Source organism: Cygnus olor, chromosome 1, assembly GCF_009769625.2.
Source record: "Cygnus olor isolate bCygOlo1 chromosome 1, bCygOlo1.pri.v2, whole genome shotgun sequence".
In the NCBI taxonomy this organism is placed as follows: domain Eukaryota; kingdom Metazoa; phylum Chordata; class Aves; order Anseriformes; family Anatidae; genus Cygnus; species Cygnus olor.
The window spans coordinates 64,082,676-64,097,713 of NC_049169.1; the positions used below are offsets into that span (position 1 = coordinate 64,082,676).

The window sequence follows — 15,038 nt, forward strand, 5'->3', positions numbered from 1 at the left end:
AAATATGATTGCTTGTTATAAATCCTTCATAAAGCTGTTGTTACAGTGCACCTGAAGAGTTTTGGAGCTTTAAAGATACTTGCTTTCTCTTATCTCCTCACCCCCCTTTTATTCACATCCTTTTTTTTTTCTTCTTTCTGTATTTGCATACTGGTGCAACTTGAATTTAATTTATTTGGTTTTAATTTCTTGGTATATTCCTTGCTTCTTTCGCATTGTGTCTTCTCTCAGCAGCAGTGTTAGGTAGTTGCCAAGAAAATCTCAGAATCTGAACTCAGGTTCCTAGATTTTTCAGAGTAGCAAAACTAGAATGTTTTTCAATCATTGTAAGCCAGTTCCAGATCCATTATTTTGAAGTAGATGACACCCAAAAAATTAACAGACTCTTCGCAATAATAAAAAGGCACATGAGTTCATAGAATCATAGACTATCTGGTGTTGGACGGAAACCACGAGAATTATTGTGTCCAACTCCTGGCTCTGCACATGACCACCCAAAAACCAGACCCTATGTCTGAGAGTGTTGTCCAAATGCTTAGTGAATTCCAGCAGGCTCGGTGCCATGACCACTGCCCTGGGGAGCCTGTCCCAGTGCCCGACCACCCTCTGGGTGCAGAACCTTTCCCTAACCCCCAGCCTGACCCTCCCCTGTCCCAGCTCTATGCCGTTCCCTCGGGTCCTGTCGCTGTCCCCAGAGAGCAGAGCTCAGCGCCTGCCCCTCCGCTCCCCTCCTGAGGGAGCTGCAGGCTGCCATGAGGCCTCCCCTCAGCCTGCTCTGCTCTGGGCTGAACAAACCAAGGGACCTCAGCCGCTCCTCATACGTCTTGCCCTCCAGATCCCTCACAATCTGTAGCTCTCCTTTGGACACTCTGATAGTTTAATGCCCTTATATTGTGGTGCCCCAGACTATAAACTGTACTCGAGGCGAGGCTGCCCCAGCGCAGAGTAGAGCGGGACAATCCCTTCCCTTGACCGACTAGCAATGCCGTGCCTGGTGCACCCCAGGATACGGTTGGCCCTCCTGACTGCCAGGGCACACTGCTGGCTTGTGTTCAAGTTGCTGTCAGCCACGACCCCCAGATTCCTTACTGCAGGGCTGCTCTCCAGCCTCTCATCCCCCAGTCTGTATGTATAGCCAGCGTTGCCCCATCCCAAGTACAGAATCTGTCACTTGCTCATGTTTAAATTTCATGCAGTTTGTGACTGCCTGGCCCTCCAGTCTGCCAAGATCTCTGCAAGGCCTCTCCACACTCAAGGAAGGGAGTCAACAGTTCCTCTCAATTTAGTGTCATCTGTAAACTTACTTAGCATGCATATGAGTCCTGCATCCAGATCATTTATAAAAGCATTAAAGAGAACTGGTCCTAAAATGGAGCCCGGGGGAACCCCACTAGCAACTGGACACCAGCCTGATGTAACCCAATTTACTAGAACCCTTTGATCCCGAGCCATCAGTCAACTGTTCACTCATTGTATTATCTACTTGTTAGCTGTATGCTGGACATTTTGTCCAGAAGGATACTGTGAGAGACAGTATTGAAAGCTCTACTAAAATAATAAAAAAAAAAGACATCTACTGGCTTCCATTGATCAACTTGATGGGCTACATTATTGTAAAAGGAAATTAAGTTCTTGATTTATATAAGATGGTACTTGCTCTCTGAAGTTCTTAATGTTATATAAGAACATTTCAACTAATAACATCATTTTTAGAACAACTGCCACTTGTTTTATGGTGGTTCATGTTTTGCAGAAAGAAGTATCAGGCATACATCAAACTCAGTGCACAGGTAGATGACAATGTTTGCAACAATAGTATCTGCAACTAAATCACTTGTGACATATTATAAAGGAACCAAGCATTATTGAACTGGATGTCACTTGATTTAGAGGCTTGGGGCATTGCCTCATTGATGGCCGTGGGCACAAAAACTGTCTAAAAAGTGAAATCTTAGGTGTAAAGTCTTTCCTTCTTTTTTTTTTTTCTTTCTAGTGAATGTTGTGTGGTAAAGTGTGCAGTTTTAAATAGCTTATAAGCAGTAAGTGTAAAAAAATCTGAAAAATATTTTCAGAGAATGTTAAAATAACATTTGAGTATATTTTGTTCATTGGTATGTTTTACGTTACCAGCTCCACAAGACTGAAGTCCTTTAAACATTTAAGTTCTTGTACCATGGATGAATACACAGAAACAGAATAAATCAGAACTACTTTTAAACTATTCATAACATGCCTATTTTGGAAAAGGAAGTAGAGCTGTAACATTCTAGTATTTCTTTTTTTTTTTTTTTAGTATGATAAATGATTCAAGATCTTTAAAAGGAGCAGTTTTCATTGTAGTCTTATTTACTATCTTAACCAAAATGCCAAAATGATGAATAATTCCCATAGTTAATAATACATACTTTTTACAATCACATTGGTTTTGTTTGATATATTTTGTAATTACTGATCACACTCTCCCCTGCTTTGAAGAGGAAATGGGAAGCTTGAAAGTACCTACAATTTCTTGTTAGAAGCTGTAGTTAGATGCATTACTGGAGAACAGAAAGTTCTTGAGCAACACCGATAAGGTGTTATACAACACTTCATGTGAAGAGCATCACAAGAGCACAGTGTCTGATTGTCTCTGAATGCTTGCTTGGTGTAACTCATTCTTACAGGTAGCTTCTTTTTTGATTCTAGGCAGATATATTATGAAACTCTTTTTTTTTCCTTTAAAATCCTTATAGTGTCAGATGTTTCAGCATTTTCCTTGTAACTAGTTTAGAACTTAAGTTATTTAGGGGCAGTAAAAGTGTTTTGGCAACTATTACCATATAGTAAACTTTGTTAGAGATTGGTATCTCCACTTTAACCAGCACTCCTGTGTATTCACCATTGTTAAGAATATTCTTTAGTGTGGGTCAGGTAGTACTTCCCCAATTGAGGGATGTACTGCTGCTTTCTTAATTGAGGAACAGTAATAAGAAATGGCATTTTATGCTGTAATTGCAATGAGCAAATGACATGCTGTCAAATTGTGTTCTTAAGGCATCTCTATGCAGCTATGGCAGGATCTTGTAATTGCCTTAGCATTTCACTCTTCCAAACCACAGGAAGCAGCCTTTCTGTTCTTTCCATCAGATAACAGCACATCTCTGTCTTGTAAATGCCACGTAAAACTTCACCTGCAGAAGAAACTGGACGACTTGACTCACTCAGTAAGATTGGATTAGTCATGAAGCTTGTTCAGCATGCTGTGGGGCTGTGAACTGCCCCTTCAGGAGCTATCTTACACCCGCACATATGTTTACATCTTCCTTGGCTTCACCTGTTCTAGGATTTAGGGGGAGGAACAGGAGGACAGAGGTGAAGAACCAGAGGGCAAATGCTCCTAGTTGGTGTGGTTTGAATATTCCTGAGCGGTTTTACACACAAACCGCAGTAACGCATGGCAAGCTGGGGTTCACCCGCTGACACAATGAGGACAGGGGCCAGAAGCACATAGCCGGGGGCACGGTTTGTACCCCAGCCGCACGTTTTGGGAAGCCCCTTGCAGCAAACTGCCCCTGCAGAGGCTTTGTCGTGCAGCACAACGCACCTCGGCGACCGCACCGCAACATGGCCGCCCCTTGCGGGCTCCGCATCTGGCTTCCGTCCGTACAACAACATGGCAGCCCCCGCGCGAAGCCAGAAGGCGGCGCGGCGGCCGTAAAGCAGCGCCCGCTTCCCGATGCCCAGCTGTCGCAAACCGGTGAATGGCTGTGAGCGGCGGCGGGGGGCGGGGGACGCCAGCTCGGTCGTGGTCGCGGTCGCGGTGCGGGGGGGGCGGCGGCGGCGGCGGCCCCGCTCCCTCCTCCCGCCCGCGGAGAAAGGGGCCGGGAGGGGGGCGAGCAGCGGGCCGACATGGACCCCAACAGGATCATCCAGGCGCTCAAGGGCACCATAGACCCCAAGCTGCGCATCGCGGCCGAGAACGAGCTCAACCAGGTGAGAGAGGGGCGGGCGACACGGCTCGGCTCGGTACCGCACGGCTCAGCACGGCACGGCCCGGGCCCGCCCCCGCCGCCGCCGCCGCCGCCGCCCCCCGGCCGCGGCTCCGCACGGGGCTGCCCGGCCCCCCCGCGAGGGGCAGGGGCTGAGGGGGTCGGGGGCGCCCCCTCCTCGGCGGCCGGGGACATCCCCGGGGTCCCTTCTCGGCTCCTCCCCCGACCCCACCGCTGCCCCCCGGGGGCTGGGTCGGCCGGGGGGGGGAGGGCAAGCCCCCCGGAGGCGGTGGGGGTGGGTTTGGGCGGCGGTGCGGCCGTGCCGGGGGCTGTGGGTGCCCCCCGTGAGGTGCCTCAGCAGGACAGCGGGGGGCGGCTGGCAGGGCTGGCTGCTGCGGCACGGCGGCTCTCCTGGCTGAGGTCAGGGTTTGGGCAGCTGAGTGCAGGGTTTGGGCAACTCCAGGCTCCTCGTGAAGCAGCCAGTCCTCCCCGCAGCCCTTGGGCAGCTCGGTTAGCTGGTCAACGGGCGTCGGGAACGCTCGTGCCCGCAGCTAGATACAACTGCAAAACTTCTTTCTTACTCGCCTGGTGGAGTTGCTGTAAAAATCCCACAGCGCTTACTTTTGTCCCTGTCGTTGAGGAGTGGCAGGGGAATTAATATCTGCCAGCAGCCTGTTGCACGGGGATCAAAACTAGGGGAATAAACCCCTGCGTGGCTGGCAGAGGTAGGACAAAGGAGCAGCTGTCTGCGTGCCTGGGTCCTGCTCCTAACGTTGCTGCTTTGCCATCACTGTTTCACACCGTGAAGCTCATCAAAAGTTAGAAAGTGTTTGGAGATGGTGATCCATAAAACCTTTCAATTACAAGCGATGGATAATGCAGTTTTCATGAAACACCCAGGTTTTACTTTCAGGGTTTATCAAGAATGGGTTGAAATACAGATTTTTATTTAAAATAGCTGACACGTTTCCTCTCTTCTGTTATAAAGAGCAAGTCCTGAAATTCAGATGTGCCTATTGCTGCACAGGCTTCCTGTTGCTAAATGAAGCGTGATGTATGTGACTGATAAAGCGCACCGATGCGGTGTTGGGGTTGATACGACTCTTGGAGGAGTGGAACAAAAGTGCACCTGAGGAATGTTGCTAACGTGGGCCTTTGGCATCTTGAACCCTTTCAGTGCTTTTGAAGCAAGACTGCAAAGTGACGTGTCAAGACTTCCACATATGTAATGGTAGTGCTGACACATAGCTGTGTTCCTGCGTGTACGGGAATCCAGATGCTGGTCTAGTTTTTCTCTTGTTCTAGCAAAGAAACTAACCAACCAGCCAACCAAAAAACCCCCCTTCCAACAATAAGCACTCGAAGTAGTAATACACTGCTTGTCCAAAGAGAACAGGGGTCACCTTCATTCTGTGCAATAACGTGATGCTGCTCCTGATAAACGCTAAAGGATACTGAAGTAAAACATCTTCTGTGCCACCCTGTCTGCAGTGTGCATTTGCTTTCAAGCTTGAGTCAAGGTAGTGACTGGAGTTTCCCACAGAGTTGAAACCCTTCTGTTACTGTTCTACCAAAATAGTGTCTCAGTGTAGATGCTTCATTGCTTGTACTGATAGAGAGCCCTTTAGCAACGATCTCCTAATGGTCCTGACTCTGTAATTCACTTACGTGCAGAATGGAGTTAAAATGAATGAAAACTTGTGTACCTGTCAAAAGCCCTGGGATGCCTGAAAGTGCTTCTTTCTCTTCTGTGTGTTCCTGCACCTGTATAAAGACAGAGCTAAATCAATGAAGTTGCTCTCTGCCTTCTGGATTATCATCTAATTGCATTTAGAAATGAAATCAAGGCTACATTTAAAAGTTACTATTTTTTTTTGCCTTTATTATTTTTACTGGAAGGCTGTTTGTGAGCTTTCTTCCTCCAGGAGCTAGAAACAAATGTCAGTTTCCAGCCTAAACTAAATTATGGCCCATTTAAGATCAATTTGTGCCAATGTTGGTTCTTAACTAGAACAGGTTTCTTGGTACCTACTCTGACATATTTGTCAGTGGCTGACCCCTACCAGCTTGTTTTCCTTTGCCTCAACAAGTTATATTTTCTTTGCCTTATCATAAAACTGGATTTTTGAAGTCTAATAACGAGAGAGCACAGCTCTTCTCTGTACTTCCCTTTGAAGTAATCTTTCTTGTGTAATCTGGTCATCTGTGTTTGCAGCGTGCCAGAAAGTCTCACACTCAATGCCATTAATACCTCATTTTATACATCCTAAAGCTACAATTATCTTCATGTTCAACGCTTAACATCCCTCTTATCATGTAATATACCAAGGCCCTTTTATCCCGTGGTTGTTCCTCACTAACAAGCCTCAAGCTTTTAGGAGAAATTCCTATTATGCCTTAGTGCATGGCCGTGTACTTTGTCCTATTACTCCATTGCATTTTTGTTGCAGCAGTTGTAAAGATAATTCAGTTCTTTGTAGGATTTTTCTGATCTTTCTCCTCTATTGATGTATGCTACTTCTGAGTCATCAACAAATTCCATTTCTCTCGGTGCCCTGAGCACAAAGCTAAGTGTGAGATTGGTCTAAAATGTGATTCTGGATAAACTGGAGCAGTAATTTCCTGCCAGGTCAGTCATGTCTATCACGTACCTACTGTCACTTCCCTGTTAACCTGTTATTTCTCTTAGTGTACACATCTCTCCAGCTCACTCTTTTTCTTTCTTTTTTATTTTCCATTTTTTTTTCCGTCAGCTCTGTCGCGGCATAATCGGCCTGCACTTTGGGATCATATTTTTCAATCACACTGTATTTATTAGAACAGTCAATTTTCACACCAAAGAAAGATACTCAATTTCTACACACCCTCTTGTTTGCAATGAGATTTTTTCATATCAGTTTTAGGCTCTTATTCTTTTTAGGTCTGTCTCATGAACTTTAGGGACTTTAATGACTAATTACTGCTTTCATGTGCCAGTTCTTGGTATAGCTACCTGCAGGGGGCCTACAAGAAAGCTGGAGAGGCACTTCTTACCAGGGAATGTAGTGATAGGACAAGGGGTAATGGCTTTAAACTAAAAGAGGGGAGACTGAGATTAGATGTTAGGAGGAAATTCTTCACTCTGAGGGTGGTGAGGCAGTGGCACAGGCTGCCCAGAGAAGCTGTGGCTGCCCAATCCCTGGAGGTGCTCAAGGCCAGGCTGGATGGGGCTTTGGGCAGCCTGGGCTGGTGGGAGATGTCCCTGCCCATGGTAAGGGGGTGGGACTGGGTGGGATTTAAGGTCCCTTCCAACCCAAATCCTTCTGTGACTCTGATTCTACGTTGTGGAATGTTGTTGTCTGATTATATGAGCATGTGGTATCATTTCTGACTGATTTCTGTTTATATAGGATCACCAGTACAATTCTTACGCATTAATCTTAATCGGCTCAATTTGCCGTAATACATTTATTTGGTCTGTGACAAAGTGGACAACGTGAATAGAACTGCAGGCATACAAGTGCTTGTTTAAATATTGAGGAAGAGTTGCAGAATTTGACTTTGACAGGAACTGAGAAGCGGTGCAGGGAGAAGAAAAAGAAGTGTGAGAAGATTGCCCAAAAGCAGAGAAGTCCTGACTAATGTTTGGCTTCCTTTCATTTCTTCCCTATCTTTGGTGAGTTGGCTGTCAAAGTATGCAGGGATCTTAAAGCAGTTGGCATTGAGCACCGTGTTATCAAGGGAGGAATCTCAGGTATTTTTATTGAGGAGCAATTTGATGAGGAAGTTGACTTGCATGAAGGCATGAGCCTTTCTGTGGAAAGTGGTTGACACTGGATGAATTTGGCAGTGGGACCAGCAGAGGAAAGCAGCTCGGGTAGGTGTTCTTGTACGTGTTTCTTTTCACTTTGTGTGGAGAACCCTGTGTTTTCCCCTCCCTAAACGAGGGCTTTGCATGTAGGTAAGGAAAGAAGAAAGTGTCTTTTGCAGTTCTAGTTTGCTTTAACAACCTGTGATTGCCAGCATAAAAAAAAAAAAAAAGGAAAGTACTATTAGCAACAGCAAAAATATGCCCAAGTGTGACAAATACTGATGGAGTTTCTAAGTAACGCATTTTAAGTGCAGAGCAAACAAAAAATAAAGCTTAGATAACTGAGCATTCAAATCAAATGCGTGGAAGCCTTAAAATAATCTTTGCAAACAGTTAATTGCATACATATTCAAGCTACAATTTTTTTTCTGCGTGTTTATCTTGCGAACAAAGATGTAGTGCCTTGATTTCTCAGTTGAAGGGATGAAAAGCAATTATTTCGTGCCATACTTGCATTCAGAGGAGCCGAGAAGGACGTGCTGTTTGCCACTGGTGGAGAAGGACAGCTCGCCTTGCAGAACCCGAGGGAAGGCTTGGTTTCTCCATGTCTCTTGTTCCAGAGCATCCCCCTGTTGTTCTGCAGGGGAAGAAATACCTTCCCATGCCACTCTGCACTCAGCTACTCTGGCTGCTCTCAGTGCAGCAGGAAGATTTACTGAAAAATGTGGCTATGGGGTTATTGCTTGTTGTGGGCTTTAAATGTGATGGCAAGCAAGACACAAGGGTGATGTTTATTGTAGTAAGTTTAATAACATGTAACGCACGATAACCTGGGGTCCCACGTGAAAGCTAGGTGTGAAGAGTACTTGCTTCAGTAGGGTCCATTTGGGGAAATCTTAATGCGTTTTTCCTGCTTATCTCTCCTTGTATTCTGGTTCTGTGAATGTAACTGTGTTCATCTTGCTGTTTTTCAGTGGCTTTTCTGAGGCTTTCTTGGGTGCCTTCTGTTCTATACCTAATCAAAAGGAGGAGGAAAAAGGCAAGAAAGGATGTGTCCTCTGATGGTTTGAGGAGTGGAGCAGTGATGCTGAGGTGGGGAAGAAATGCATGTTAGGGCAAAGGAGAAAGGACAAACAGGGGGCAGGTGGATGTACAGCTGCAGCGCGTGGATCCCGAGACTGGGCTCAGGTGGAACGAGGCGTATGGGGACGTGCACGTCTCCTTCCTTGGTCATTGCTGGAAGTTTACCCAGCTGTATCTTACCAGTGCTTAGCTGTATGCCTCTTCTGGTTAAGCTGCTAGCCTTGCACATCGTTGTGTCCCATCTTCTTAATCCCAATGGAAATGAAATGTGGGTAGCTGTTTGTGGTGTTTTTTTTTTTTAGTGACCTGTGATTAATGCAAAGGCTGTCAGTATGTTTTACACAGCTTTAAAATAGTCGTTGTTCTTTGTATTTAGTGAAAGTTTACTTTTCAAAAACTTCCTTTTACTTTACTCAGTTTGTAAAAGTTCACGTGCAGCTCTCACAAGTGTCTTGCTGAACCCGTCCAGCTCTGCGGACTCTTCATCTCCTTCCATTTACACAGAGCCCATCTAACAGTAGCTCTGCCCCAGCACACAGAGCACCTGCAGCTTCACCTGCTGCTTCCAGGGGCCTGCTGGATGGTTTTCCAGAGCAAGGGAGCGAAAGGATCGATCCCAAGATCACAGTTAGCATGACAATGAAACCAATGGGAATGTGCTGGTATAGGAAAAATGTTGCTGCGTGCGGCTTTTTCAAAAGTCCTCTGTTCCCAAAACTGCAAGCAGAGTGTTGTTTTCCTGACCGGTTTGCTGCTGCGCAAGTGAGCAGCGTGGTATTTGAGCCTCACAAATGTAACACAAGCAGGTGCCTTGTTTCTAAAAGGGACACACAATCTCTGTTCATCTCTAACATGTTCGTGTCTCTGATACCAAAGAGAAAACGAAGCTGTGTAAAAATGTGAATTGTGGGGTGCAGTGAGGAAACGAGCGTTTTTAATTGTCGCAATATAAAGGTAGTAGTATAGAACAGAAGGATTTGGTGGGGACTGGATGCTGTGCTCCTGTGATCTCTGGGGGGTGTCAGTATTTCGGGTGGCAGGAAGCTCCACAGCGTTGTGCCGGTGGGAGCGGGGCCTCCTCAGAGACCCTGCGCGGCCTGTCTGCGTAACGCGCCTCGTGTCGCGCCCAGCGCTGCAGGCCGCTCGCCGTGCGGGCCAAATGACCCTATTTGTGGATATCCTGGCCCCGTTTCAAGGCTAGCGGTTGTGTGCCAGCATAAGTGGTACCAATAAAGCTTCCTGGAGTAGCTGCGACTTCAGTGTAAATTCAGCAAAAGCTGTTTGTGCAGGGAAAGAGAAATAATTTGTGCTGTTATCACTGCGTCCATCCCAAATGTGATACCAGTGGGATTACTGCCGGAAAATGCAGCAACGACAACAAAACAACCCCCCAGAAGGCTGCATTCCTAGTCAATGTATTTTTAGTGGTACAAGCTGCATGTAGACTCCCGCTGCATGTAGACTCCCTCTGAGGACAACATATCAGCACTATTTAGAGGAAAAAAGCCTCTCGGAGCTCGCACGCGTTCTTGGTTTTCTGTGCTGCTGCGAGGCCTCGTGCTCTCCTCACGTCCCTGGAGCTTCCCTCAGCCCCGTGGTCAGAGCTCCCCGGCGCTGTGAGGGGCTGTCTGCTGGCAGTTAAAGGCCAGCCTTTGGCCTCCGGTGTACACTTAATACAAAAGGTGATTTTTGGAATCTGGTGTGCTTCAACCAGTTGGCATCAAAAGCTGGCGTTTCAGTGTGCCTGTAGATAAATGGAGCTCCTGTGCTGCCTGTTAACAGCTTTTGCTTTACTTCGAGCATTGCTTATGGGTAATTAAAGTTTACAGAGAAGGCGACTGCAGCAGAGTATGTTTCTGATTTGCCATTACTGCTTTTATTTGAGTGCTCAGATTGCTCTATAAACATCAAATGAGGCTCTGAACACAGAGTGGGTTAGAATTACACTACAATTACAATGAGTAAAACGAGGGCCACAAAGTTAAGTGATTTGGCAAAATTGTTGAGTTGTGCTGCTGCTGTTGCACTTAGGCATCGTGAAAGCACTGTAGTTTTACCTCATTATGGAGATGTCAGATCAAGGAATTGGGTACATGCACTGCAGAACGTACCACTTACTTCACAGCTTTCGAATGAGGCAAAGTTTCTGGGAGGTTGTAGTATACTTGCACTGAAAGCACTGCTCTGGAAATAACCACAGGACTGCTAGACGTAATCTGGTTGGAAAGAAATACTATAAAAGGTAAAATAAGAAAGTGTATGTCATCTAGCCCCCAAGAAACATCTCTCTTTGAACATCAAACATGGATCTGAGTGACGAAAGATCAGACCTACCAGTAACTACTGATGTTGCCAAGGCTTAGCGGTAACTGCACCATGCTGAGTCAACGATTCTTCACGTTGGAGGACCCCTGTCGAATGACAGCAGTATAATGCTATCAGATTTTCACATCTTTTAAATCTGACGTGCTTTGCTCAGAAGTGCAGTGAGCATTGTTTTCTCTTTGAATTTTTTTCAGCTGTGTGGTTGATGTAGTGTTTGAAAAGTTCCCAGGAAAGCTGTGGGTTTTGAAATGTTATCTGTCTACACTTGATTTTAATTAAAAATGGTTATTCCACTGTTTATCCTCAGTTGGTATTTTTCTGTTATGATGCACTATGCATCTAGTCTGTTAAAATATAGCTGTATAATAATACATGCCTTGTTTGACTTATGAGGCTAAGTTAAAGAATTCACTAGATGTATAGTGATTCTCATTATGCATTCTCAGAATGATTTAAATATTCATTATCACTAATATCTGTTAGAGAGCCTTGTCACATTATTTATTCCTCCCATGTGCCATTATTTGCTCAGCTTTTTCAAGTAATTCTGTAGAACACCGCTGATTTGGGTAAATCCGTGTGCTAAAACCTTTCATGCTTCATGAAGAGAGTCAAAGATTTCTACAAAAACCTTGGTTTCTGTTCTTATTCAGCTTTTGCTAATACAGTCTTCTTTAAACATAGTGACTTGCTAACTGTGTTTTATATGTATTTCAGTCCTATAAGATCATCAATTTTGCTCCAAGTCTACTGCAAATCATAGTATCAGATCAAGTTGAATTTCCGGTGCGTCAAGCAGGTGAGATAAAGTCCTTGTTTCATTTTCTTTCAATAGAAAGTCAGTCTGTTAGTTATTTCAACAGAGTATTGAGCTGCTGGAAAGTAAGAAAGTTCACATTTGTTCTGAACATGGAGATGGAAAAGTGCAGCAGGGAAACCTTTCTGTCTTTGCCACCTCTCTCCTGTATGAAGATCAGATAAAAGCATGGGTATAGGGTTGAGTCCTACTTTGGCTTCCTTGTGTTTATAGTGATCCCTACTGGAATGTTGGAATACTGATACTGAAAGAGAATGACTTTTGCTCAAAACTGAGTACCCAGGGAGCCTTAGATATTCTTTCTTCTGGTGGTGAAGAGATATTGAAGCCAAGACATCAAAGTATTCAAACAAAAAAGCGGATCTCATTTGAGTAGTGTTTCTGTATTTGAATCCCTTTTCCTGGAAAAGTCAAAGTTTCTGAAAATGAAAACAGTTTGTAGGTCAAAGGTAGCCACATATGCTTATTTGGTATCTATGGTGCCCACTCACAAAAATAAATGTGAAGGAAGGTCACGTTACTGCTAAGTTATAAATTTGTAGTCTGAGCATGTCTAGAAGGATTGCTTAATTGTATATGTAATTTTGGGTGCGGTGATGCAGTTAACTTTAGGGTATACATTTGTGTAAGATCAGTTTCTAAATTCTCATAATCTATTTTAACTACTCCTATACAATGTTTTCTTTTTTCTTTTTTTTTTTTTTTACAGAGTTGTAAAATACTTAGCTTTTTCCATAAATTGATGAATACTGTTTCATTCACTGCTCTGTTTCTATCCTATGGAACAGCATTTCCCATTGAAGCACAGTGGTGTTTTTTTTTTTTTGTACAGGTCCTATTAATCCCCTGAGTGTGTTGAGGCATGCTGACATACGCTGTTTGTCATGCTGGCGTGTATATTTTCAAAGATAATCCAACTTTGAATGGCATTGTTAAACCATTCTATGGTAAAGTGTGATGCTTAATCTAGGCTCCATAAGGTCATTTTCATAAATTAATCTCTCATTTTATTATCATTCAGGGAAAAAAAAAAACCAACAACCAAAACAACAAAAAAACACAAGTATGTAGAGTTTTTGTTGTTGTTGTTCCAGAATGGAGTTATAAAATAGAAAACATTTGAATTTAGTTTCTAAATCAACAGATTTCCCTGAAATTTTGTAAAAAGCCAAGAATTTGTACACTCTTAAGATCTATGGACAAAGTAAATTGAAGTCTTTGGTCTTTCTGGAGCTGTATTATATTTGAATGTTCTGGCGTTTCACAGTCAAATAATTGTTTTTCCTCTTGTTCCTATAAAATATTTTACAAACTGCATGCTTTCCTACTTTGTAACTTGTTATGACAAAAAAATTGTACCCAAGAATATCTTATTTATACTTTAAAACCCTAGTCAGTAATCAACCTAAATAATAAAGGGATAAGAGTCTATTAAGAACATTACTTTAATGTCTTACACCATATTTCCTATGTTTTCTAAAGAGTGCCTACAGGCATTTCAATACTGAGGCATAAATACTGCTTATTTTCAGTGGAAGATTAACTTTATTTTTCATGTTTTTCCATGTGAGACAGAAGGGAACAATTCTAAGGGATTATGGGAAATCCTAGTGGTGAGATAAAGCTTAGGGAATTCACAACACACGTTTCTGTCTGAATAGAAGGAAGGCCATATGCCAGTTTCATACTGGGCATTTCCCCAAGCAGAGGATTCTCTCTGCGTGCACAATGATTCGTTTACACGAGCCTTACAAAACTTCCCTTACTGAGCTTGAGTTGTTATTTTAGAGATGAGTAAAAATGAAGATGATGTTTGCTTGTTTAGAATGATAGTGTATTATGCCCATACACAAGACTGTTGTAGTAAGGAATGTACTCCAGTAGAAGTTGACTGAAATACTATCCTGCTCTGTTTGGGACCAGACACTTGAGCCCAGTCTTGTCTGTTATGATTAAAAAAATATATATATATAAATGTTTTTTTGTTTCACCTGTGCTTAGTGCTTAAAATTGTTACAAACCCATGCAGGAGGTTTTCAGTTGTCCTTTCTGGTCTTTGTTGTACTTTCAACTGTACTACATATTGAGCACAGAGTAATGTGAGGATACTTCAGAATTAAATTGAATTTATTATTTCCACATGGCTTATTTGCAGCTGCCATTTACCTGAAGAACATGGTGACACAGTACTGGCCAGACCGTGAACCACCTCCTGGAGAAGCAGTATTTCCATTCAACATTCATGAAAATGATCGTCAGCAGATTCGTGATAACATTGTAGAAGGAATAATTCGCTCTCCTGACTTAGTGAGGTATTTTTCTGCTATGTAGAGATATTTCTATAGCTCACGTTTTCAGATTTACCAGTCCAGATGTGTGAGAATCTCAATTTCTTGGGAAATGAAGTGAATACTTCTTTTGAAAATGTGATAATAATCAACTTTACCATATGTATGTGCACTTGTTTCTCAGAAATGTATTTACCTGGCTAAGAGCACTGTGATGTGATTTACTCGCTTACAGTGTAGTTTAAAGCATCTTCTAAAACTTGCTGTAGTGACAGCCTGTCTATATGGCCGATTCAGGGCAGATGTTATAGAGGGCTGTCTATAATACCGAATTACCTGTTGAGGCAAATACTTCTCAAAATCCATTTTTTTCTAATACCTCTTTTCTCAGTTACTTTTCCAATTTTTGTGCGTCATTCCAGCATTTAAATGCGTGTTGTTATTATTGGTTGTAAGATGTTAAAAGAATGAAAAGATGTTCTCTGTTTTTTCTGGAAGAATAAGTAAGTTTCACAGATTTATTACAATCCGTGATTGTTCATGGCTTTAATTAAAATGAATCTGGTAAGAGTAGGTTACACTATAGCGTATAGATGTGCGTCTTTGAAAAACAGATGAAATTCTTCCTCTCCTCTCCTTCTTTCAACTGGCTACGTGCCCGAAGATGTGTTTTTGGCCAGTCATCCTACCAAGAAGAGGAGTGATTGACTATAGATTGAAATTATGGTTAGGGAAAACATTTTATTAAAACAAACAAACAAACACTG

General features: G+C 43.4%; 1 protein-coding gene across 1 annotated transcript in view; it reads left to right on the forward strand.

The window, feature by feature from the left end:
• Nucleotides 1-3,762: 3,762 nt before the first annotated feature.
• IPO8 (importin 8) overlaps nucleotides 3,763-15,038 on the forward strand; it is a 51,347-nt gene continuing 40,071 nt past the window's right edge. Inside the window, exons 1-3 of the mRNA XM_040561881.1 lie at nucleotides 3,763-3,972; nucleotides 11,884-11,965; nucleotides 14,139-14,295. Coding sequence (XP_040417815.1) covers nucleotides 3,889-3,972; nucleotides 11,884-11,965; nucleotides 14,139-14,295 — 323 coding nt within the window. The 5' untranslated portion in view covers nucleotides 3,763-3,888. The remainder of the gene's footprint in view (nucleotides 3,973-11,883; nucleotides 11,966-14,138; nucleotides 14,296-15,038) is intronic.